The 25,730-nt window shown below is 48.8% G+C and overlaps 1 protein-coding gene across 1 annotated transcript in view; it reads right to left on the reverse strand.

Moving 5' to 3' along the window:
* The window catches only part of NRF1 (nuclear respiratory factor 1), a 162,913-nt gene that overhangs the window by 116,193 nt on the left and 20,990 nt on the right, over positions 1–25,730 (reverse strand). Inside the window, exons 2-3 of the mRNA XM_060245979.1 lie at positions 21,872–22,103; positions 16,130–16,244 (exon numbers count right to left, since the gene is read on the reverse strand). Coding sequence (XP_060101962.1) covers positions 16,130–16,244; positions 21,872–22,094 — 338 coding nt within the window. The 5' untranslated portion in view covers positions 22,095–22,103. The remainder of the gene's footprint in view (positions 1–16,129; positions 16,245–21,871; positions 22,104–25,730) is intronic.

Genomic DNA, 25,730 nt, shown 5'->3' on the forward strand with positions numbered 1-25,730 from the left:
AAGAAGGGGGCCCCGGAGAAGGGGGAAGGCATGCAGTTGGATAAGGTGCCAATCCTCCAGGGGTTCCCCAAAGAAGTGCTGAGGTCTCTGTGATACCCAAGTACAGGGTGGCAGAGGACCTTGAGGCCTGGCCTCATAGCTGGAGAGGGGGGTCGGGAGTCCTGTTCCTCTCAATCTGAACCCCTAGACTGAGCAGGTGGTGGCAGCGAGCCCAAGGGGCAGGAGGAGAAATAGCTCCCTCCAGGAGTTGGCGACTCAATAGGGAGTTGACGGGACCGGGTCTGAAGGCAGAATCGGGCCGGTTCCGTCACAGCCTTTTTTATTGCAAACGCACACTGTCTTGACATTTCCAGTGAGTTATCTACAACGACCCCAAGATCTCTCTCTTGGTCAGTCTCTGCCAGTTCACACCCCATCAACTTGTATTTACAGCTAGGATTTTTGACCCCAACGTGTATCACTTTGCATTTGGCCACATTGCCTTCTTCAAGCCACTGGCTGGCTTGGCAAAATGGTTTAAAGAGAGGAATGCCTTCTCCAAGCCGGCTGATGGGGCGGGGGGGGGGCTTCAAGAGCCACACAATATGTCTGAAAGAGCCTGAGTAACGTTCGCTCTAAGCTGCAGAGTCTTGTAAGCAAAAATTCTGCTTTGTGAGGCACTGGAATTAAAGTCGTGAGCTGCTGCATAAATTAGTGCATTCCGGGGCCATCCTTCCAGAGCTAAGACAAAAATGTATGAGCTGGAGGCTAAAGATCTGTGAGCGAGCTCACGCTAACTCGGCTTACAGGGAACACTGCTCCTGAGCCACAGTTTGGCTCCCTCTGCACTAGGTTCAGCTTGGAGCTCCTTTGCATATTAGGCCACACACCCCTGATGTAGCCAATCCTCTTAGAGCTTACGAGGGTCTTTTTTGTAAGCTCTTGCAGGACTGGCTACAGCAGAGGGTGTGTGGCCTAATATGCAAAGGAGCTCCTGCTAGAATCCCACCCCTGGTGGCAATAACTATGAACAGCACCCTCCTATGTGGGAGTTTCAAGCTTCCAGGTCCATTCAAAGGAGTCCACCCTCCAAAGCTGCCGTTTCCTCCAAGGGAATTGAACTCTGTTGTCCGGAGATCAGTTGGAATTCTGGGATATCTACTGAGTTAGATGGATTATTGTGAGGTACAAGGTAGGGTTGCCACCTCTGGCTTGAGAAATTCCTGGAAATTTGGGGGTGGAGGCTGGGGAAGGGTGGGATTTGGGGAGGAACTCAGCAGGTAGAATGTCATACATCTATGGCATACTATTTGCAATAATAATAATAAGAAGAAGAAGATATTGGATTTATATCCCGCCCTCCACTCCGAAGAGTCTCAGAGCGGTTCAATCTCCTTTCCCTTCCTCCCCCACAACAGACACCCTGTGAGGTAGATGAAGATATCGGATTTATATCCCGCCCTCCACTCCGAAGAGTCTCAGAGCGGCTCACAATCTCCTTTCCCTTCCTCCCCTACAACAGACACCCTGTGAGGTGGATGAAGATATTGGATTTATATCCCGCCCTCCACTCCGAAGAGTCTGAGCGGCTCACAATCTCCTTTCCCTTCCTCCCCCACAACAGACACCCTGTGAGGTAGATGAAGATATTGGATTTATATCCCGCCCTCCACTCCGAAGAGTCTGAGCGGCTCACAATCTCCTTTCCCTTCCTCCCCCACAACAGACACCCTGTGAGGTAGATGAAGATATCGGATTTATATCCCGCCCTCCACTCCGAAGAGTCTCAGAGCGGCTCACAATCTCCTTTCCCTTCCTCCCCCACAACAGACACCCTGTGAGGTAGATGAAGATATCGGATTTATATCCCGCCCTCCACTCCGAAGAGTCTCAGAGCGGCTCACAATCTCCTTTACCTCCCCCCCCCACAACAGACACCCTGTGAGGTAGATGATGATATTGGATTTATATCCCGCCCTCCACTCCGAAGAGTCTCAGAGCGGCTCACAATCTCCTTTACCTCCCCCCCCACAACAAACACCCTGTGAGGTGGGTGGGGCTGCAGAGGACTCTCACAGCAGCTGCCCTTTCAAGGACAACCTCTGCCAGAGCTATGGCTGACCCAAGGCCATGCTAGCAGGTGCAAGTGGAGGAGTGGGGAATCAAACCCGGTTCTCCCAGATAAGAGTCCGCACACTTAACCACTACACCAAACTGGCTCTACACTTAACCACTACACCAAATAAATGGAACTAGTGTGTATATGGACCATACGCTGAACATGAGTCAACAGTGTGATGCGCTGGCTGAAAAAGGCAAATGCAATTTTGGACTGTATCAACAGAAGTATAGTGTCCAGTTCACGTGATGTGGTGGTATCGCTTTACTCTGCTCTGGCAAGACCTCACCTGGAGTCTCGTGTTCAGTTTGGGGCACCGCATTTTAAGAAGAATAGAGAGAAGAGGAACGCCTTTGCATATTAGGCCACACCCCCTGATGTAGCCAATCCTCCAAGAGCTTCCAGTAGGTCCTGTGCTAAGAGGCCTGCAAGCTACTTCGGGGTGTGTGTGTGTGTGTGTGGCTTAATATGCAAAGGAGCTTCTGCAACAACAAGAAAGCCCTGCATACACTCCATCCCAGGGGAATGGAACTAACTGCTGTCTGGGATGTCTCTTGTAATTCTGGGGTGTCTCTTGGCCCCACCTGGAGGATAGCAACCCTATGTCACTGAAAACTGCACAAAGGGATAGAATGGAAGAAAGGGCAACACCCCTACCCCATGCCGCGGCTGACTCCCGTCACATGCACGCAAACGGTATGCAAACCATGAAGACAACTTGTATGCAAACTTCCATATACAAATGAGCACCGGTCTTTGTGTCGTGCCTCCTTCCGCTTCCATAAATGGGGAAGGGATTCTTGGGTGGGAGGGAAAGGGGTGGAGGCAGCCTATTATAAATCTGGAGAAAGAAATGCCCTGGCCACAAGAGGGAAGGACCATGAATCCGCACAAGCGGGGAACATTATTCAGTGCCGAATACTGTGTGCACCTCAGACTTCTAAAACTCTCAGCTCTGGTTTGTTTCCAAAATAAGTTCCCAACTCTGGCAGGAAGTCGTGTTTGAAAAGACAGACGACGGCGATGTCTGGATCTGAGTGGGCTGCGGATTCCACCGGGTTCTCCACTGGGGTGCCTTGCACTGTACAGATCCAAACTGGATTCTTCCAGTACACTCTAGATTTCATGGAGGATTATGTTTATTATGGTGACTAAATAGAGCTTCTGCATCCACAGGCAGTCGGCCTCTGAATTCCAGTGCCAAGATGCAACATCTGGGAAGGTCTGGCATCTGTGCTCTGTTGCCGGACCTCCAGAGGAACCGGCTGGCCCCTGCGCAAGTCAAGATGCTGAACTAGATGGACCCTCACTGGTCTGATCCAGCAGGGCTCTTCTGAGGTTTTTATGAAGGCCTCGGCCTCTCTGCCCTGTTGTTGGTCCTCCAGAGGAACTGGCTGGCCCCTGTGTGAGACAGGAGGCTGGACTAGGTGGACCCTCCCTGGTCTGATCCAGCAGGGCTCTTCTGATGTTCTTATGAAGGCCTCGGCCTCTCTGCCCTGTTGTTGGCCCTCCAGAGGAACTGGTTGGCCCCTGTGTGAGACAGGAGGCTGGACTAGATGGACCCTCCCTGGTCTGACCCAGCAGGGCTCTTCTGATGTTCTTTTGAAGGCCTCGGCCTCTCTGCCCTGTTGTTGGCCCTTCAGAGGAACTGGCTGGCCACTGTGTGAGACAGGAGGCTGGACTAGATGGACCCTCCCTGGTCTGACCCAGCAGGGCTCTTCTGATGTTCTTTTGAAGGCCTCGGCCTCTCTGCCCTGTTGTTGGCCCTCTAGAGGAACTGGCTGGCCACTGTGTGAGACAGGAGGCTGGACCAGATGGACCCTCCCTGGTATAATCCAGCAGGGCTCTTCTGATGATTTTACACAGCTGTCTTTCAAGTCTGGATGTTTCAGCTGGTACAAAACCTTGGAGGGAGACTGGAAAATGGTAAACCCATTTTGCCAGCCTTCCAAAGGCTACACAGGGTTCCAGGGCCCATTCAAAGTGATGGTTGGTCTTCCAAGGCTACCTATTTCCACACAGACCTGCTTGAAAACTGAAGGCACCTGTGAAGGTTCTATTCAGAGCATCCCCACATTCTGGTAGGCAGTCACAAAGGACAGGGCCTCCTTTGCAGTAGCCCCTAAATTCTGGAACACCCTCCTAGAATCATAGAATCATAGAGTTGGAAGGGAACTCCAGGGTCATCTAGTCCAAACCCTGCACAACTCGCAAATACCTCCCCTAAATTCACAGGATCCTCGTTGCTGTCAGATGGCCATCTAGCCTCTGTTTAAAAACCTCCAAGGAAGGAGAGCCCACCGCCTCCTGAGGAAGCCTGTTCCACTGAGGAATTGCTCTAACGGTCAGGAAGTTCTTCCTAATGTTGATCCGGAAACTCTTCTGATTTAATTTCAACCCATTTGTTCTGGCCCTACCTACCGGGGCCACAGAAAACAATTCCACACCATCCTCTATAGGACAGCCCTTCTTGTACTTGATGGTTATCCTATCACCTCTCAGCTGCCTCCTCTCCAGGCTAAACGTGCCCAGCTCCTTCAGCCTTTCCTCATAGGACTTGGTCTCCAGACCCCTCACCATCTTCGACGCCCTCCTCTGGACCCGTTCCAGCTTGTCTAGATCCTTCTTAAAATGTGGTGCCCAAAACTGAACACAGTACTCTAGCTGAGGTCTTACCAGAGCAGCGTAAAGCAACACCATCACATCACGTGATCTGGACACTATTTGTGTCCTGTTTGAGTGTAGTGGTTAAGTGCGCAGACTCTTATCTGGGAGAACTGGGTTTGATTCCCCACTCCTCCACTTGCAGCTGCTGAAATGGCCTTGGGTAAGCCAGAGCTCTCATAGGAGTTGTCCTTGAAAGGGCAGCTGCTGTAAGAGCTCTCTCAGCCCCACCTACCTCATTGGGCGTCTGTTGTGGGGAGTGGGGGAGATAAAGGAGTCTGTGAGCCGCTCTGAGATTCTGGAGCTTACAGTAGGCGGATATAAATCCAGTATCATCTTCTCTTCAGTACAGGGCGGATATAAATCCAGTATGTTCTTTTCTTCAGCTGAGGACGCCTTCCTCTTCAACTGCATCATCCATTGCATTTTCGTTGCTGGGCGACAACATATTTGTTTGCTGAGACTGTTTCTCAAGCCATGGGTGGTTTTCTTTTTTACCTCTGATGGACACTGATGGCTTACATTTCCATATTTCTAGCTGCATTTGTCTTTCTTCTGAACCAGCTGTTTTGGGAGCGTGGGCAAGTAGCTGAGGGAGATATCGAGCTGAAGCTGAGCGGAGACGAGAAAGAAGTCATCCTGGCCATGAACATCGATGCTTTGGAGGGACTGGATCCACCTGCAGAGCAAGTAAAGAGCTTCAAGGCGCTCACAGAGCCAGCCTCGGAAACCCCAAAATGCCTTCTGCCAGCTGCGTTCGGTTTGCCGACTCCCTCCTTTCTCAGACCCAGCCATGCCAGTCCACACTCTTGTACCACACTCTTGTAGCCTTGCAGTAAGACCACAGTAACATGCTACTTAAGTGTGCGGACTCTTATCTGGGAGAACCGGGTTTGATTCCCCACTCCTCCACTTGCACCTGCTGGAATGGCCTTGGGTCAGCCATAGCCCTGGCAGAGGTTGTCCTTGAAAGGGCAGCTGCTGTGAGAGCCCTCTCCAGCCCCACCCACCTCACAGGGTGTCTGTTGTGGGGGAGGAAGGTAAAGGAGATTGTGAGCCGCTCTGAGACTCTTCGGAGTGGAGGGCGGGATATAAATCCAATATCTTCTTCTTCTTCTTCTTCTTCTTCTTCTTCTTCTTCTTCTTATAAAGACAGCCAGGAAACTGAAACTGGTTCAGAATGTGGCAACCCAGGACAGTCGGAAGCTACGCCCGACGGGACCGTATCTTGCCTGTTTTAAGACAGCTGTTGACTACCAGTTTGTTTCCAAGTTCAGCTCAAGGCCTTGTTTCTGAACGTTAAAAGCCCTTCCATGCACACATCGATTCTAAAGGACAGTCTCTTTCCATGGGGCGCCATGAACCACCTAGCGGCTGCCTCAGGTTGCCACCTAGTGGCTGCTTAAGGAAGCCACCCCAAAACATCAGACAACTCCATCGCTCGATGAGAACTATAAGCAAAGGACGGAAATACAGAACAATGATCAATCTAGATTACAAAAAACGACAACATTTTATACCGTAATACAGACACCAGTTTCATTTATTGCAAATAGTATCCATATGCAATAATACCAAAAACGTGATACAAATCCAGGCCTCCAAGGAAGATGCTGTGCACCATGTTAAGCACCCAAATGGATATGAATATAGATTCTCCAGATGGGCATAAAGAGCCAGTATGGTGTAGTGGTGAAATGTGCGGACTCTTGTCTGGGAGAACCGGGTTTGATTCCCCCCTCCTCCACTTGCACCTGCTGGAATGGCCTTGGGCCAGCCAGAGCTCTCTTATCTGGGAGAACCGGGTTTGATGCCCCACTCCTCCACTTGCACCTGCTGGAATGGCCTTGGGTCAGCCAGAGCTCTCTTATCTGGGAGAACAGGGTTTGATTCCCCACTCCTCCACTTGCACCTGCTGGAATGGCCTCGGGTCAGCCACAGCTCTCTCATCTGGGAGAACCGGGGTGGATTCCCCCCTCCTCCACTTGCACCTGCTGGAATGGCCTTGGGTCAGCCACAGCTCTCTTATCTGGAAGAACTGGGTTTGATTCCCCACTCCTCCACATGCACCTGCTGGAATGGCCTTGGGTAAGCCAGAGCTCTCTTATCTGGGAGAACCGGGTTTGATTCCCCACTCCTCCACTCGCAGCTGCTGGAATGGCCTTGGGTCAGCCATAGCTCTCTCAGGAGTCGTCCTTGAAAGGGCAGCTGCTGTGAGAGCCCTCTCGGCCTCACCCAGCTCACAGGGTGTCTGTTGTGGGGGAGGAAGGTAAAGGAGATTGTGAGCCGCTCTGAGACTCTGGGATTCGAAGTGGAGGGCAGGATATAAATCCAATATCATCTTCTTCTTAAGTTCTCAATGGAATTGTGATCGCTATACTTCCCATTTGGATAAGTATCTTCATCAGGATACTCAACTCAAGCCTATATGTTGAAACGATGGCTGAACATCGAATATAAATATTTGTTAATGTTTAAATGTTTCTATATTCGTAGCCATGCAGCCTCTGTAATATTCATGACACAATGGTTATACTCTTCCACTAGGCTGAGATCTCTTATTGAAAAGGGAAGTATAAAGACTGAAATTCTGTTGAGAACTTAACCTTTATGCACACCTGGAGAATTTATATTCATATATATTTGGGTGTGGAACATTGTGCACAATATTTTCCTTGGAAGTGTGGATTTGTATCGTATTTTGGTATTATCGTATATGCATACTATTTGCAATAGTGTATATATTAGATTTCTTTGATCCAACATGGCTTCTCTTATGTGACACAGAGTGTTGGACTAGATAGGCCACTGGCCTGATCCAACATGGCTTCTCTTCTGTTCTTATGTGACACAGAGTGTTGGACTGGAGGGGCCATTAGTCTGACCCAACATGGCTTCTCTTCTGTTCTTATGTGACACAGAGTGTTGGACTGGATGAGCCATTGGCCTGATCCAACAAGGCTTCTCTTCTGTTCTTATGTGACACAGAGTGTTGGAATGGAGGGGCCATTGGCCTGATCCAACATGGCTTCTCTTCTGTTCTTATGTGACACAGAGTGTTGGACTGGAGGGGCCATTGGTCTGATCCAACATGGCTTCTCTTCTGTTCTTATGTGACACAGAGTGTTGGACTGGATGAGCCATTGGCCTGATCCAACAAGGCTTCTCTTATGTTCTCATGTGACACAGAGTGCTGGACTGGATGGACCACTGGCCTGATCCAAGATGGCTTCTCTTCTGTTCTTATGTGACACAGAGTATTGGACTGGATGGGCCATTGGCCTGATCCAACATGGTTCCTGTTTTATCCCTTGGTATGGATGCCACCCAGCACTGAACAGAGCCTAGGCTTTTACTATTGTAGCTCCCAATTTATAAGAAAAGCCCTGCTGGACCAGACCAAACGCCCATCAAGTCCCACATTTGGTTCACCCAGCGGCCACCCAGCTGCCTCTAGCATCCTCCCACCTGTGCTCCCCAGGAGCTGATCTAAAGAGGCGTAGCGACTTTGGTGCTGCGGGCAGTTAAGCATCCATTATGACTAGTATGGACACTGACAGTCCCGTCCTCCATGAATTCGTCCACTCCCCTACTAAGTTGGTGGCCGTCAACAGATCCTGTGGTGGTGAGTCCAATCATGTAACAATGTGCTGCGTAAGTGAAGGCTTCTTTGTGTCTGATCTGAGCCTCCTACCTTCAGGCTAACAGAGCATGCTCACTGAAGAGGTGAGCAATGAGCTCTTACGGGTAAACAATCAAAACCCTCTTGCTCACACTGGGTCTTCCAGTGCTATGAACATATGAAGCTGCATTATACTGAATTAGACCCTCGGTCCATCGAAGTCAGTATTGTCTACTCAGACTGGCAGCAGCTCTCCAGGGCCTCAAGCTAAGGTTTTTCATGCCTGCTTGCCTGGACCCTGTTGAGTTGGAGATGCCGGGGATTGAACCTGGGACCTCCTGCTTACCAAGCAGATCCTCTACCACTGAACCACCGTCCCTCCCCAACATATATGAACATATGAAGCTGCCTTATACTGAATCAGACCCTCGGTCCATCGAAGTCAGTATTGTCTACTCAGACTGGCAGCGGCTCTCCAGGGTCTCAAGCTGAGGTTTTTCACACCTATTTGCCTGGACCCTCTTGAGTTGGAGATGCCAGGGATTGAACCTGGGGCCTCCTGCTTACCAAGCAGATGCTCTACCACTGAACCACCGTCCCTCCCCAACATATATGAGCACATGAAGCTGCCTTATACTGAATCAGACCCTTGGTCCATCAAAGTCAGTATTGTCTACTCAGACTGGCAGCGGCTCTCCAGGGTCTCAAGTTGAGGTTTTTCACGCCTATTTGCCTGGACCCTTTTTAGTTGGAGATGCCAGGGATTGAACCTGGGACCTTCTGCTTACTACACAGATGCTCTTACCACTGAGCCACCGTCCCTCCCCTATTACAGGATCAGTAGCTTGTCGTTAAACCTTGCCCTTTGTTACTGAGTTTCATGTTGGTTATTATGTTTTTAGATTTTTTAAAAAATGGTTATGTCACGGGTTTTTAACGTGCATTGGGATTGTTTTATGCTACGCTGGTTGCACCATTTTCCTTAATGTTGTTTGCTATGGGTGTGAGCTTAATGCAGCAAACCTGACTTGACTTGAATGTCAGTCCGCTGTAATACTCTGTGCTGTGTGCAGCTCACATCCTGTGAGCCCTGGGACTACAAACCCGCACAAAGGCACTGCTGGAATTATTCTGGGGACGCTTAGCTGCGCTGAGCAAGACTCGGCAAGACGTTGCAACAGCGGGCCCAGGGAAATGCGCGTATTTGGCTGAGCCTTGCATCAGCGCTCCCCTTGTGGGGCAAGTCCCTCTGTGGGAAAAGCACTGCTCTTTGCCGCACTTAACTTTGTTCTTCTCTGGAATATTTTGGAACAAAATTCAAAAGGCAACACTTCTTCCTTTATTTAGTTGCATCCAGGGCTTTTCTTGTAGCAGGAGCTCCTTTGCATATTAGGCCACACAACCCTGATGCAGCCAATCCAAGAGCTTATAAGGTTCTTTTTTGTAAGCTGTTGGAGGATTGGCTACAGCAGGGGTGTCTGGCCTAATATGCAAAGGAGCTCCTGCTAGAATTCCACCCCTGGGCCACACACCCCTGATGTAGCCAATCTTCCAAGAGCTTATAGGGCTCTTCTTACAGGGCCTCCTGTAAGCTCTCGGAGGATTGGCTACATCAAGGGTGTGGCCTAATATGCAAAGAAGTTCCTGCTACAAAAAAACCCCAAACCCTGGCATGTATCCCTTCCAGAGGCTCAAGGGATCATGCTATACTCCAGGGATCCTCAAGTTTTTTCAGCCTGCGGGAGCCTTTGGAATTCTAACGCTGTGCAATGGGCATAGCCATGAAACAGCTGCTACAAAATGGCTGCCTCAGAGGTGGAGCCAGCCACAAAATGGCTGCCATGGCTTATCTTCACTCACACCATGAAGATTTGTGTGTGTTGGTGGCGACTGCTTGCCAAAGCGACATTTTAGAAAATCTGCGCTGCCAATCAAATCTCCAATGGCCAATCAGAAGGCCTGCCGGGGGAAAGTTCCACCCGGCCCCTCCCACATTCTAAAAAAATGGCAGGCATCAGGAAGGGTGGTTTTTTTGGGGGGGGGAGGTGTTCTCTGGCCCCCACGATCACCAAGTTGGGACCTTTGTCATATACTGTGATTTTCAGTGTAAGATAAAGACTGCACTTATAACTAAGAACAAACAGATAAACGGTGAGCAAAGGAGACTAAAGATAATCTTCTGTATGCACAATGATATATAAATAAAAATCTTTACTTGCATACTATCACTGCATTGTTTGAAACAGACATATAGTTATCTACTCATGATGATGATGATATTGGGATTTATATCCCGCCCTCCACTCAGAGTGGCTCTCAATCTCCTTTATCTTCCTCCCCCACAACAGACACCCTGTGAGGTGGATGGGGCTGAGAGGGCTCTCACAGCAGCTGCCCTTTTAAGGACAGAGTCTCAGAGCGGCCTATAATCTCCTTTATCTTCCTCCCCTACAACAGGCACCCTGTGAGGTGGGTGGGCTCTGACAAAAACTGCAATTTCAAGGACAACTCCTGTGAGAGCCACGGCTGACGCAAGGCCATTCCAGCAGCTGCAAGTGGAGGAGTGGGGAATCAAACCCGGTTCTCCCAGATAAGAGTCCGCCCACTTCACCACTACGCCAAACTGGCTCTCAGAACAAAAACCAAGTCTTTGATAGGACCCTCAAGCACTAGAATGTGGATACATGAGAACCTTGTTACAGAGCTTGCAGCCAAACAGCTGGAGACTCAACTTTCCCTCTCAGCTGAAGAGTCGTATGAGCAAAAATTCTACTTTGTGAGCTACAGGCATTAATATGTGGTGAGCTCCTGCATGAATTATTGCACTCTGGGACCATTTTTCTTGAGCTAGGACAAAAATATGTGAGCTGGAGGCTACAAATCTGAGCTGGCTCACACTAACTCAGCTTGGAACACTGGCTGGAATGCGTGTTGTGATAGTGCAGCACCTGTCTGGGTTCCATGTGCAAAGGATTATTGAACTGACAAAGGCGTGGCCACCCGAAACGCGATGAATGCTTAGGGCACGCGTCTCTACTGCAATACTGTGTACAATTCTGATTACCACACCTCAAAAAAGATACTATAGCATTGGAAAAAGTCCAGAAAAGGGCAACTAGAATGATTAAAGGGTTGGAACATTTTCCCGGTGAAGAAAGGTTAAAACGTTTGGGGCTCTTTAGCTTGGAGGAACGTTGACTGAGGAGTGACATGATGGAGGTTTACAAGATTATGCATGGGATGGAGAAGGTAGAGAAAGAAGTCCTTTACTCCCTTTCTCACAATACAAGAACTCGTGGGCATTCGATGAAATTGCTGAGCAGTCTGGTTAGAATGGATAAAAGGAAGTCCTTCTTCACCCAAAGGGTGATTAACATGTGGAATTCACTGCCACAGGAGGTGGTGGCGGCTACAAGCAAAGCCAGCTTCAAAAGGGGATTGGATAAAAATATGGAGCAGAGGTTCATTAGTGGCTATTAGCCACAGCATATTATTGGAACTGTCTGGGGCAGTGATGATCTGTATTCTTGGTGCTTGGAGGAGGGGGCAAAGTGGAAGGGCTTCTAGCCCCACTTGTGAACCTCCTGATGGCACTTGGGGGGTTTTCTGGCCACTGTGTGACACAGAGTGTTGGACTGGATAGGCCATTGGTCTGATTCAACATGGCTTCTTTTATGTTCTTATGTGACACAGAGAGCTGGACTGGATGGGCCACTGGCCTGATCCAACATGACTTCTCTTATGTTCTTTTGTGACACAGAGTGTTGGACTGGAGGGCCCATTGGCCTGATCCAACATGGCTTCTCTTCTGTTCTTATGTGACACAGAGTGTTGGACTGGATAGGCCATTGGTCTGATTCAACATGGCTTCTCTTATGTGACACAGAGTGTTGGACTGGAGGGGCCCGACTTCCCTGCCAACCATCTGCTCCTACCTTCCACTCGACCTGCCTGATCCAACATGGCTTCTCATCTGTTCTTATGTGACACAGAGTGTTGGACTGGAAGGGCCATTGGCCTGATCCAACATGGCTTCTCTTCTGTTCTATGTGACACAGAGTGTTGGACTGGATGGGGCCACTGACCTGATCCAACATGGCTTCTCTTCTGTTCTTATGTGACACAGAGTGTTGGACTGGAGGGGCCACTGGCCTGATTCAACATGGCTTCTCTTATGTTCTTAGGTGACACAGAGTGTTGGACTGGAGGGGCCACTGCCTGATCCAACAGGGCTTCTCTTATGTTCTTATGTGACACAAAGTGTTGGACTGGACGGGCCACTGGCCTGATCCAACATGACTTCTCTTATGTTCTTATGTGACACAGAGTGTTGGACTGGAGAGGCCACTGGCCTGATCCAACATGGCTTCTCTTATGTTCTTATGTGACACAGAGTGTTGGACTGGATGGGCCACTGACCTGATCCATAAGAGAAGCCATGTTGGATCAGGCCAATGGCCCATCCAGTCCAAAACTCTGTGTCACACAGTGGCAAAAATTTTTATATATACACACTGTGGCTAATAGCCACTGATGGACCTCTGCTCCATATTTTTATCTAAACCCCTCTTGAAGGTGGCTATGCTTGTGGACGCCACCACCTCCTGTGGCAGTGAATTCCACATGTTAATCACCCTTTGGGTGAAGAAGTACTTCCTTTTATCCGTTTTAACCTGTCTGCTAAGCAATTTCATCGAATGCCCACGAGTTCTTATATTGTGAGAAAGGGAGAAAAGTACTTCTTTCTCTACTTTCTCCGTCCCATGCATTATCTTGTAAACCTCTATCATGTCACCGCCGCAGTCGACGTTTCTCCAAGCTAAAGAGTCCCAAGCGTTTCAACCTTTCTTCATAGGGAAAGTGTTCCAGCCCTTTAATCATTCTAGTTGCTCTTTTCTGGACTTTCTTCAATGCTATAATATCCTTTTTGAGGTGCGGCGACCAGAACTGCATACAGTACTCCAAATGAGACCGCACCATCGATTTATACAGGGGCATTATGATACTGGCTGATTTGTTTTCAATTCCCTTCCTAATAATTCCCAGCATGGCGTTGGCCTTTTTTATTGCAAACGCACACTGTCTTGACATTTTCAGTGAGTTATCTACCACGACACCGAGATCTCTCTCTTGGTCAGTCTCTGCCAGTTCACACCCCATCAACCTGTATTGGTAGCTGGGATTCTTGGCCCCAATGTGCATTACTTTGCACTTGGCCACATTGAACCGCATCTGCCACGTTGACGCCCACTCACCCAGCCTCAACAGATCCCTTTGGAGTTCCTCGCAATCCAACATGGCTTCCCTTATGTTCTTCTGTGACACAGAGTGTTGGACTGGATGGGCCATTGGCCTGATCCAACATGGCTTCTCTTATGTTCTTCTGTGACACAGAGTGTTGGACTGGAGGGGCCACTAGCCTGATCCAACATGGCTTCTCTTCTGTTCTTATGACTGGATTCAGAAAGAATTATGATCGATGGACAGTAGCTATGTTGTGCACTGGATGGTTTTCTAACTGCAGTTTTGTACTGCAACACTGTTATGAATTGTTGAAGACTATATATTATACTGAGAAGCAACTTTGTAAACAGAGAGAGCATTTTGTTATTTTCCCCAGCTGTTGTACCTCCGTAGTCCCGCTGTCTGTTGATGTGATGCTACCATCTTTTTAAAGCAGGGGCCAAACTGTGTCAGCAGACACTGGCCGGGGTGCATAAAACTGAGAAAGCTCAGCTGTGAATGAAGCTAGCCAGTCTCCTTGGCAAAGAGGGCAACCAAGGATCAGTGCTCTGGGAAGTCTCCTCCACAATCGAGTAACTTAATATAGGAAGGGATTCTGTTGATAACCTTTACGGACAGAGAATCATAGAATCAAAGAGTTGGAAGGGACCTCCCGGGTCATCTAGTCCAACCCCCTGCACAATGCAGGAACTTCACAAATACCTACCTCACAAATTCAGCGACCTAGCAACTGTGATCCACGCAACGGTCACCTCGAGATTGGACTACTGCAATGCCCTCTACATGGGGCTGCCCTTGTACCGAACACGGAAACTCCAGTTAGTGCAGAACGCGGTGGCCAGGCTGTTGGTGGGACTACCTCGGTGGGAACACATACAGCCTGGGCTGTGGGACCTGCACTGGCTGCCGGTTGTGTACCGTGTTCGCTACAAGGTGCTGGTTATTACCTTTAAAGCCCTATAAGGCTGAGGACCTGCCTACCTTAGGGACCGCCTCTCCCCATATGTTCCCCAGAGAGCACTGAGATCTAGCTCTCAAAATCTTTTAAAAATTCCTGGGCCAAGAGAGGCTAGACTGAAGACAACCAGGGAGCAAGCCTTTTCAGCAATGGCCCCTCGATGGTGGAACCAACTTCCAGAGATGGTGCGAGCCCTGCGGGACCTGAATCAATTCCGCAGGGCTTACAAAACCTTTCTCTTTCAGCTTGCTTTTAAGTTAGAACCTGGCTAAACCGACCTGTAACCATCTAGCCATCTTATGCATGATTGTGATCTATAGCACCTTATAGTACTTGTTTTATCTATTTTAATTAACTTATGTAGTTGAATTGTATTTTTAAAACTCCTGTTTACATTGTATTTTATCCAAATCATGGTATTCCATGTCTGTGAGCCGCCCTGAGCCCGCCTTTGGCGGGGGAGGGCGTGATAGAAAAATAAATTTACTTTACTTTACTTACTTACTTTACTACTTACTCCCTCCGCACACACACATCCCCAGAGACCCCTGCTCCATGCCCAAAAGATGGCAAAAGCCTCCAGGATCCCCGGCCAAATTGGCCTGGAGAAAAACTGCTGCCTGACCCCAAAGGGTCAATCAGTATTCCCTGGGTGTGAAACAAAGGGCCATAAGAACTAAGTACTGGTGAAACCCTTCCTGCCTTGCCTCTCACGATCTTTTACAAGGTTTACAAGAGAAAGAAGGGACTTTTTTCCCTTTCTCACAATATGGGAACTTGTGGACACACGATGAAATCGCTGAGCAGTCGGGTTAGAACGGATGAAAGGAAGTTCTTCTTCACCCAAAGGGGGATGAACACATGGAATTCACTGCCACAGGAGGTGGTGGCAGCTACAAGCATAGACAGCTTCAGGAAGGGGTTGGAAAAACATATGGAGCAGTGGCTATTAGCCACAGTGCATAGATGGAGCTCTCTGGGGCAGTGATGCTCTGTATTCTTCGTGCTTGGGGGGGGGCACAGTGGGAGGGTTTATAGTGTCCTGGCTCCACTGGTGGACCACCTGATTGCACCTGGGTTTCGGTCACTGTACGAGTTTTGGACTACATGGGCCATTGGCCTGATGCAACATAGCTTCTCTTGTAATCTTATGTGTTGGTCAGGGATGCTTTGTCTTCTTAGTGCTTGGTGGCCACAGTGGGAGGACACAGAGTGTTGGACTGGATGGACCATTGGCCTGATCCAACATGGCTTCTCTTATGATCTTACCTGCCAAATTCACATGTTCCGCATTGCTGTCAGATGGCCCTCTAGCCTCTGTTTAAAAACGTCCAAGGAAGGAGAGCCCACCACCTCCCGAGGAAGAAGCCTGTTCCCCTGAGGAACCGCTCTAACTGTCAGGAGATGCTGCAGAACCTTTGACAGGGGAAGCGGCAGAGGGCAGAGATGCAGATGTGCCCCTCAGGCCACAGAGTTGCCCCACCCAGAATCAGAAATTGCCCCCACTCCCATCCTGGGTCACAAGCTAAAAACACACCCTTACCGTAGCAAACGAGTCTGCTGCCTCTTGCGGATTGAGGGGTTGGACTCAAACACGTGGGGGCGCTTCCTTTTTTTACCTGTTGCCACGGCGGCGGCGGCTGCCATTCCCACTGGGCCTGTGAACAAAGATCAATTTTGAATACCCAGCGGACCACATGGTAAGGGGCAACCATAACCTCACGCTACAGGAAGCCAGGACAATCTCACAGAGTATCTGACAGGTACTTGGGTCAGCCAGAGCTCTCTTATCTAGGAGAACCGGGTTTGATTCTCCCCTCCTCCACTGCAGCTACTGGAATGGCCTTGGGTCAGCCAGAGCTCTCTTATCTGGGAGAACCGGGTTTGATTCCCCACTCCTCCACTTGCAGCTGCAGGAATGGCCTTGGTTCAGCCAGAGCTCTCTTATCTGGGATAATTGGGTTTGATTCCCCACTCCTCCACTTGTAGCTGCTGGAATGGCCTTGGGTCAGCCACAGTTCTCTTATCTGGGAGAACCGGGTTTGATTCCCCACTCCTCCACTTGCAGCTGCTGGAATGGCCTTGGGTCAGCCAGAGCTCTCTCAAAGTCCTTGAAAGGGCAGCTTCTGTGAGAGCTCCCTTAGCCCCACCCACCTCACAGGGTGTCTGTTGTGTGGGAGGAAGGTAAAGGAGATTGTGACTGCTCTGAGACTCTGAGATTCAGCGTAAAGGGCGGGATATAAATCCAATATATTATTATTATTATTATTATTATTATTATTATTATTATTATTATTATTATTATTATTATTATTATTTATTCTTTATTTATTAAACTGGATTTTAAAACCTCCCTCTCCTGTAATAACAGTGCTCAGGGTGGTGTACAACATAATAAGCTCATATATTACACAGTTAACATAAATTAAAACAATAAAAAGCAGTAATTAACCTAAAAGATGACAATAAAAATCCTAGTAGTGCCTGTGTTTCATGGGGAGAAGGAGGAGGACAACCATAGATTTATACCTCCCCCCCCCCCCATCTCTGAATCTCAGAGTCTCAGAGCGGCTCACAATCTCCTTTATCTTCCTCCTCCCACAACAGACACCCTGTGAGGTAGATCCAAGTTGGCAGCCGTTGTTGGTCTGAAGCAGCAGAACAAAGTAGGAGTCAAGTTGCACTTTTAAGACCAACAAAGTTTTATTCAGTGTAAGCTTTTGTATGCATGCATACCCTATCCCCTCGTCTGAAAAAGTATGCATGCATACGAAAGCTTACATTGTGAATAAAACTTTGTTGGTCTTAAAGGTGCAACAACGCCTACTTTGTTGCTCTGTGAGGTGGGTGAGGCTGAGAGAGCTCTCCCAGAAGCTGCCTTTTCAAGGACAACTCCTACAAGAGCTATGGCTGACCCAAGGCCATTCCAGCAGCTGCAAGTGGAGGAGTGGGGAATCAAACCCGGTTCTCCCACATAAGAGAGCTCTGGATGACCCGAGGCCATCCAGCAGCTGCAAGTGGAGGAGTGGGGAATCAAACCCAGTTCTCCCAGATAAGAGAGCTATGGCTGACCCAAAGCCATTCTAGCAGCTGCAAGTGGAGGAGGGGGGAATCAAACCCGGCTCTCCCAGATAGGAGAGCTCTGGATGACCCGAGGCCATTCCAGCAGCTGCAAGTGGAGGAGTGGAGAATCAAACCCGGTTCTCCCAGATAAGAGAGCTCTGGCTGACGTAAGGCCATTCCTGCAGCTGCAAGTGGAGGAGTGGGGAATCAAACCCGATTCTCCCAGATAAGAGAGCTCTGGCTGACCCAAGGCCATTCCAGCGGGTGCAAGTGGAGGAGTGGGGAATCAAACCCTGTTCTCCCAAATTAGAGAGCTCTGGCTGACCCAAGGCCATTCTAGCAGCCGCAAGTGAAGGAGTGGGGAAACAAACCCTGTTCTCCCAAATTAGAGAGCTCTGGCTGACCCAAGGCCATTCCAGCAGCTGCAAGTGGAGGAGTGGGGAATCAAACCCGGTTCTCCCGGATAAGAGAGCTCTGGCTGACCCAAGGCCATTCCAGCGGGTGCAAGTAGAGGAGTGGGGAATCAAACCCGGTTCTCCCAGATAAGAGAGCTCTGGCTGACCCAAGGCCATTCCAGCGGGTGCAAGTAGAGGAGTGGGGAATCAAACCCGGTTCTCCCGGATAAGAGAGCTCTGGCTGACCCAAGGCCATTCCAGCGGGTGCAAGTGGAGGAGTGGGGAATCAAACCTGGTTCTCCCAGATAAGAGAGCTCTGGCTGACTCAAGGCCATTCCAGCAGCTGCAAGTGGAGGAGTGGGGAATCAAACCCGGTTCTCCCAGATAAGCGTATGCCCACTTCACCGCTACACCAAACTGGCTCTAAGAGAGTGGGAATATCACGAAGGTGAAACCATCAGTTTTGAAAAGCAAAGCTCTCTTTGCCAGATACCTGACAAAGCGGGTTTTGACTCTCAAAAAATCTGGTTGGCCTCTAAGACGCTCCTGGGTCTCAACACCAGCTCTCCTTTTGCAGACCAACACGTGTCCCCTCCTGCAAATAATTTTTTATAGGAGTTCTTGTAGGCAAAGTGCTTCAAAGCCTTCACAATGTAGTCCTTCCTCGGAACAACTCTGCAAAGCGTGCATGTGCGTCTGCAGGGGTAGAATTCTAGCAGGAGCTCCGTTGCATATTAGGCCACCCCCCGCCCCTCGATGTAACCAATCCTCCAAGAGCGTACAAGGCTTTTTTTTGTAAGCTCTTGGGGGATTGGCTCCGTCAGGGGTGTGTGGCCTAATATGCAAAGGAGCTCCTGCTAGAATCCCACCCCTGTGTGTGTACATGTGTGCGTGAAATGTCATCTGACCACTTCTGACTTACGGTGGCCCTATGAATTAATGTCCTCCAGAACGCCCTCTCATTAACAGCCTCGATCAGACCCTCGTGGCTTCTTTTATACAGTCCATCCATCTCATGCTGGTAGGGTTGCCAAGTCCAATTCAAGAAATATCTGGGGATTCTGGGGGTGAAGCCAGGAGACTTCGGGGGTGGAGCCAGGAGCAAAGTTGTGACAAGCATAACTGCACTCCAAAGGGAGTTCTGGCCATCACATTTAAAGGGACCACACTCCTTTTAAATGCCTTCCCTCCATTGGAAATAATGAATGATAGGGGCACCTTCTTTGGGGGCTCCTAGAATTGGACCCCCTGGTCCAATCTTTTTGAAACCTGAAGGGTGTTTCAGGGAGAGGCACCGGATGCTATGCTGAAAATTTGGTGCTTCTACCCCAAAACACAACCCCTCAGAGCCCCAGATACCAACGGATCAATTCTCCATTATATCCTATGGCAGGGAGGAATTCTAGCCGGAGCGCCTTTGCATATTAGGCCACACCCCCTGATGTAGCCAATTCTCCAAGAGCCTACAAAGCTCTTTTTTGCAAGCTCTTGGAGGATTGGCTCCATCAGGGGTGCGTGGCCTAATATGCAAAGGAGCTCCTGCTAGAATTCCACCCCTGCCCTATGGGAATTGATCTCCCTAGGGAATAATGGAGTGTCCAGCAGACATTTCCCCCCTCTCCCAGCTTTCTGATGACCCTGAAGTGGGGGAGGGCCTCCAAACCGGGGGATCCGCTGCCCCCACCTGGGGATTGGCAACCCTACGTATTGGGTATTCCCCTCTTCCTGCTGCCTCGAAGTGAGCTATTAATATCTGTAACTGGTGAGATGCCACCTTGGTTCATAATAAGCGAGAAAGGCGGAAGAGACATTTTCTTTAGTTACTTAATATTCCTTATTTCATCAAGACAACATCGAGGCAAAGAGACTGGGAAAGATCAAGCCTACTGTTATTGCCATACTGCCCTCTCCTGGTACAACCTCTCATTTTAAAATTGCACGTTCCAGAAAACACTGGAGAAGATTGAAGAATGCAGAGAAGTGGGGGGGGAGGGGGGGCGCGGGAGCTGTTTTCTTTCTTTCGGAATTATTTTCATGACCTTTAAATTTCACAATATACTTTTCAAAAGGTCTGGGAGCAGGCAACCTAGCAAAAAATTAGAGCCAGTTGGCTCAAGGCAGTCTACGGCCATATTCACAGAATTGGCTTTTCACCTCAGTTACTCTTATCTTATGGCCTTGAAGAAGCCAGAGGGCTAATTAAACATAGAACTGAGGACACAGAGCGACAGTCTGATATATCTAGTGCATCCAAACTTGGGGTGTTGTTAAATATCAAAAGCACTGTTGAGCCGGCATCATAACTGACTTCGTTGGAAGGAAGAAATTTTAGAAGGGCATTTGCTCATGCTAGATGTTCTCCCTTCCGTCTGCAGTTATGCAAGGCAGGTACAATAAAATCCCCTATTCTGAAAGGCTATGCTCATGCCCTCTAAGTGAGGTTGAATCTGTGGAGCATGTTTTTCAGTTGCTCATATTATAGGGAGGCTAGTTTTAGAATTATTACTCCACTAGCCGAAAGGACGCCTGGTTATATTAATACAAACAAAGCAAGACTTAATTGGTTCCTATCAGATAAGCATTCAGAGATTACGCATTCAGTTGCTGAGCTTTGTGCATTAATTCTTAGACGGCGGGAATTGCATTTTAAAAGTTCTTAAATTTCAATCTCTATTTTAGTATACTATGTCTGTTTTTATTTTTTCATATTATGCTTATACTGTATTCTGGTTGCGAGACTGTAATAAACTATGATGATGATGATGAAATCAGAATCTTCCTGATTTGATTTGGGGTGGGGGAGGCAAATTTGCATCAGTTCAGCTAGACTGCCAATTCTGATTGGTAATGGAAGCTAAAAACTGCGGCTGCCTCAGGATCCTAGAAACCTGCTACTTCACAATCCAGTTGCAAACATCATATCAGAATAAAGCTCTGTGTTATGCCAATAAAGGCTTCTGGAACTGGAATAAAGCGCTACATGGATGCAAAGCTGCAAAAAAAAAAAATGAAATAAAATACAAAACTTGAGCATGCGATTCTGTGTGCTCATCTGCGCTTCTGGGCATACGTAACTGCACCAAAAGTGTCGGGAGTGGTAGTGAGGGTTTAAAAACTGAAATGAAATGAACGGGACAAAGGACCAAAATGAGCGGGTGAGGTTAAGTGGATATCAGCATTCCCAACATGAGAGAGATGCCCTTTAGTCTGCAAAGACATGACCAAAGTTGTTAAGGAGAGGATGCTTTGGAGGTCATAAATTCATAGAGTTGCCACAATTTGGAAGCAACTTGGTGGCATGCTGTTGGAGACCTTAGAATCATAGAGTTGGAAGGGACCTCCAAGGTCACCTAGTCCAACCCCCTGTACAATGCAGGAAACTCAGAAAGACCTCCCCCTAAATTCACAGGATCCTCATTGCAGTCAGATGGCCATCTAGCCTCTGTTGAAAAACCTCCAAGGAGGGAGAGCCCACCACCTCCCAAGGAGGAAGCATGTTCCACTGAGGAACTGCTCTAACGGTCAGGAAGTTCTTCCTAATGTTGAGCTAGAAACTCTTTTGATTTAATTTCAACCCGTTGGTTCTGGTCCGACTTTCTGGGGCCACAGAAAACAATTCCACCCCATCGTCTAGATGAAAGCCCTTCAAGTACTTGAAGATGGTGATCCTATCACCTCTCAGCCACCTCCTCTCCAGGCTAAACATGCCCATGGCCACTTTTGCAGACTCCATCTTTGCATCGCCCCTCTGAGCTTGTTACCGGAGAGAAGCTCCTCAAAGCCCAAAGGATTTATGAGAAAAGAAGCCGGGTGCCCCAGGGCCTTACCTGCAGCGGCCAGGTGAGCCGTCACCTCGTCGGCAGCCGTGGAGTTGAGGATGTCGGAGTCATCATAGGATGTGTCTTCCGGAGAAGACGGCGAGTCTTCATCTGCGCTGAGCATGCTGTGCTCTGTGTACGTGGCCACGTGGACCTGCTGCACCTGTTGGGCCACCGCGTGGGCCTCTATAGTGGCCATGTGCTCCGTCTGAGTCACTGTGTGTTCCTCCATTGATAGTCACTGTTCGACAAAAAGAAACAGGGAAGGAGATCAATTGGGGGAATAAGGGGAGCCCCGCGGCGCAGAGCCGTAAGCTGCAGTACTGCAGTCCTAAGCTTTGCTGATGACCTGAGTTCAATCCCGACAGAAGCTGGGTTCAGGTAGCCAGCTCAGGGTTGACTCAGCCTTTCCATCCTTCTGAGGTCGGTAAAATGAGTACCCAGCTTCCTGGGGGGAAAGTGTAGATCAGGGGTGTTGAAAACCTTTGTTATTAGGGCCAGAGCTGACATAAATGAGACCTTGTTGGGCAGAGCCATGTCGGGCCGGGTCATGCGTGTTCATATTTAAAATTAGGTAGCAGGGATATAAACTTTACAAAAGACAGACAAACACAATTTTTTTTTTTAAACCTTAAATAAAACATTAGCACTCATTGGTCTGAAAGGTGCTTTCTCTGTATTTCTCCCATGGGATCCAGGGAACTGGACAAAAGGAAGCTCTGGCTCTTTCCTTCCTTCCCCAGGGGACCAGGAGGGGGAGGAGTCACAGCCAATAGAAGGAAGAGAGGCTTGGCTCTGTAGCTCTGCCGTATGATTGAGAGAGCCTGGCAAAGCAAGCTCTCTCTTCCCCCTCAAGGGAGGAGCCTCAACCAATGGAGAAAACAGCAAGCCTTGCAAAGCACGCTGTGATGCAGAAGGAAGCAAGAGAGAGGGAGAAGGAAGCAGACAACGGGGGCCTGATAAGACCCTCCAAGGGCTTAATTAGACCCCTGGGCTGCATGTTTGACACCCCTGGGGGAAACCACCCCATTAAAAAGTCTGCCGTGAAAACCTCATGATGCGACGTCACCCCAGAGCAGGAAACAACTGGTGCTTGCACAGGGGACAACCTTGACCTTTAAATATCCCTCTGGGACAGGGGTCCCTAACACGGTGCCCATGTGTCAGTAACAGGTCCCTGACAAGCATAGCTGGGGATGGCACTATTATTTTATTTATTTATTTATTTGTGATTTATATCCCGTCCTTCCCACCAGGTGGCTCAGGGCGGCTTACAACATATAAAATCTGACATAAAAATATAAAATTATGCATAAAAATTAGACATTCCACAATTTACATAATAAAAATCTAAACATTCACATTGTTATGTACTTAAAACATTACTGGTTTTGCTGGCATGATTATCTTTGCACATTAACCACCCATCATCACGCAGATGCATTTGTATCCGTATGATGTACTAACCCCATACAATGTACTGACTACAAATGTATTCACGACTACTAATATCCATTGTATTGCCTAAACCAGGGGTGATAAACTCATTTGTTATGAGGGCCGGATTTGACATCAATGAGGCCTTGTAAGGCCGGGCCAAGTGTGTTCCTATTTAAGATGAGGTAGCAAAGATGTAAACTTTATAAAGGCACAAACACAATTTAAAAAAAAAAAAAACACTTAAAACGTGCTTAAAACATCAGCACTCGTTGGTCTTAAAGGTGCTCTCTTTACATTTCTCCCATGGGATCCAGGGAACTGGGCAAAGGAAGCTCTGGCTCTTTCCTTCTTTCCCCAGGGACCAGGAGGGGGAGGAGCCTCAGCCAATAGAAGAAAGAGAGGCTTGGCTCAGTAGTTCTGCTGTGCGACTGAGAGAGCCTGGCAAAGCAAGTTCTCCTTTCCCCTCTTCCACCCCAAGGAAGGAGCCTCAGCCAGTGGAAGAGGAAGACTGCAGATTTATACCCCGCCCTTCTCTCTGAATCAGAGACTCAGAGCGGCTTACGATCTCCTACACCTCCCCCCACAACAGACACCCTGTGAGGTGGGTGAGGCTGAGAGGGCTCTTACAGCAGCTGTCCTTTCAATGACAACTTCTACAAGAGCTATGGCTAACCCAAGGTCATCTCAGCGGGTGGATGTGGAGGAGTGGTGAATCAACCCCAGTTCTCCCAGATAAGAGTCCGCACACTTAACCACTATACCAAACTGGAGAAAATAGAGGCTTTGCTCTGTAGCTCTGTGCGATTGAGCAAGCCTGGCAAAGCAAGCTGTGATGCAGAAGGAAGCAAGAGGGAGGGAGAAGGAAGCAGACAACAGCCTGTTGCTTGAGGGCCTGATAGGAGCCCTCTGGGCGCCTGATTTGGCCTCTGGGATGCATGTTTGACACCCTTGCCAGGGGTGTCAAACATGTGGCCCGGGGGCTGAATCAGGCCCCCGGCGGGATCCTATCAGGCCCACAAGCAACTGGCTGTTGTCTGCTTCCTTCTCCCTCTCTTGCTTCCTTCTGCATCACTGCTTGCTTTTTCAGGCTTGCTCAATCACACAAGAGCTACAGAGCAAAGCGGGGGAGGTGGGAGAAGGAGAGTTTGTTTTGCCAGGCTCTCTCAATTGCACAGCAGAGCTACTGAGCCAAGCCTCTCTTCCTTCTGTTGGCTGAGGCTCAGCAAGCCAGTGAGGTGGATTAGGCTAACTGTCTGTGTCCTTTATAAAGTTTATATCTCCCTGACCTGGCATTACATTTGAGGACACAACTGGCCCAGCCCGAAAAGGTCAACATCTGGCCCTCATAGGAAACGAGTTCGACACCCCTGGGTTAGACTGTGATGGTCCCAAGGCAGGCTTCCATGGCTGAGTGAGGGGATTCGAACCTGGTGTCCCAGGTCCTAGTCTAAGACTCTAACCACTACAACCACATCGGCCCTCGCTTGGTATTTCTGAAACTGCTGTTGTTGCTTTGGGTCCTTTGAGAAAAACGGCAAAAAAATTACCTAACCCACAAGTGAACTCAACGATGTCTTTTACGTTGCCTTGAAGAAATCAAACAAGCTTCAGCACTGCGGTTAACATGAAACCTGAACAGTCTCGAGAAGGAAAACCCATCAATACTGAATGAGATTTGCGTCCCGCTCCTTAGGATTTTAAGTTTCAGTGTTAGGTTTTAACTTCAGGCTTTGGATTACATCCTCTAGATGCACGCCACCCTGAAGCCTGAGAGGCTGTCCTCATGTGCCCTTCCGTGCTGTGTTCGAAGAGAGAGGACCAGTGGGTCAGTCGATTATTTTTCCGCCTCAGCGGCTGCGGAGGAGAACCCGTCCCACTCGCCAACCTCCTCCATCAGCGGAGGCAGAGAGCAACGGACCCGTAGTTCATGCGCAAGAAGGACAGATGGAACTCGAAAGATTCACCCAGCAGGAAGTCAGGCCGTGCCATCAGCTGTTTACTGATCATTCCGCCATGTCATCCGGCTGGCTGTACCGAGTTCCATTTTGAGGCTTTCATAAGCAGCTTCTTTGGAACGGGACAGGGGAAATTAGTACAGCCCTGGGCAGCTCTGTGCTCCTCCATCATTACGACCAGAACCAGAGTAAATGGCACAAAAGAAAGTGCAGGACTGTGTCATTCTGAACAGCACCATAAAATGTTTAAAAAAAAAAAAAAATTGTATTTTATCGTTTTTAAATCGCAACTGGAGATATCTGGATTGATTGTCAGCCGCCCTGAGTCCGCTTGCGGAGAGGGCGGGAGAAAAGTCTAAAGTAATAAAATAAAATAAAAAATTCTGCACAATGCATACAGGATACAGAATTCAGCTTCTTACGGCACAGAATTTGGATTACTTCAATAATTGCTACATTCATTTTATGTAGCA

This window comes from Heteronotia binoei, chromosome 8 (genome assembly GCF_032191835.1).
Source record: "Heteronotia binoei isolate CCM8104 ecotype False Entrance Well chromosome 8, APGP_CSIRO_Hbin_v1, whole genome shotgun sequence".
Classification (NCBI taxonomy): domain Eukaryota; kingdom Metazoa; phylum Chordata; class Lepidosauria; order Squamata; family Gekkonidae; genus Heteronotia; species Heteronotia binoei.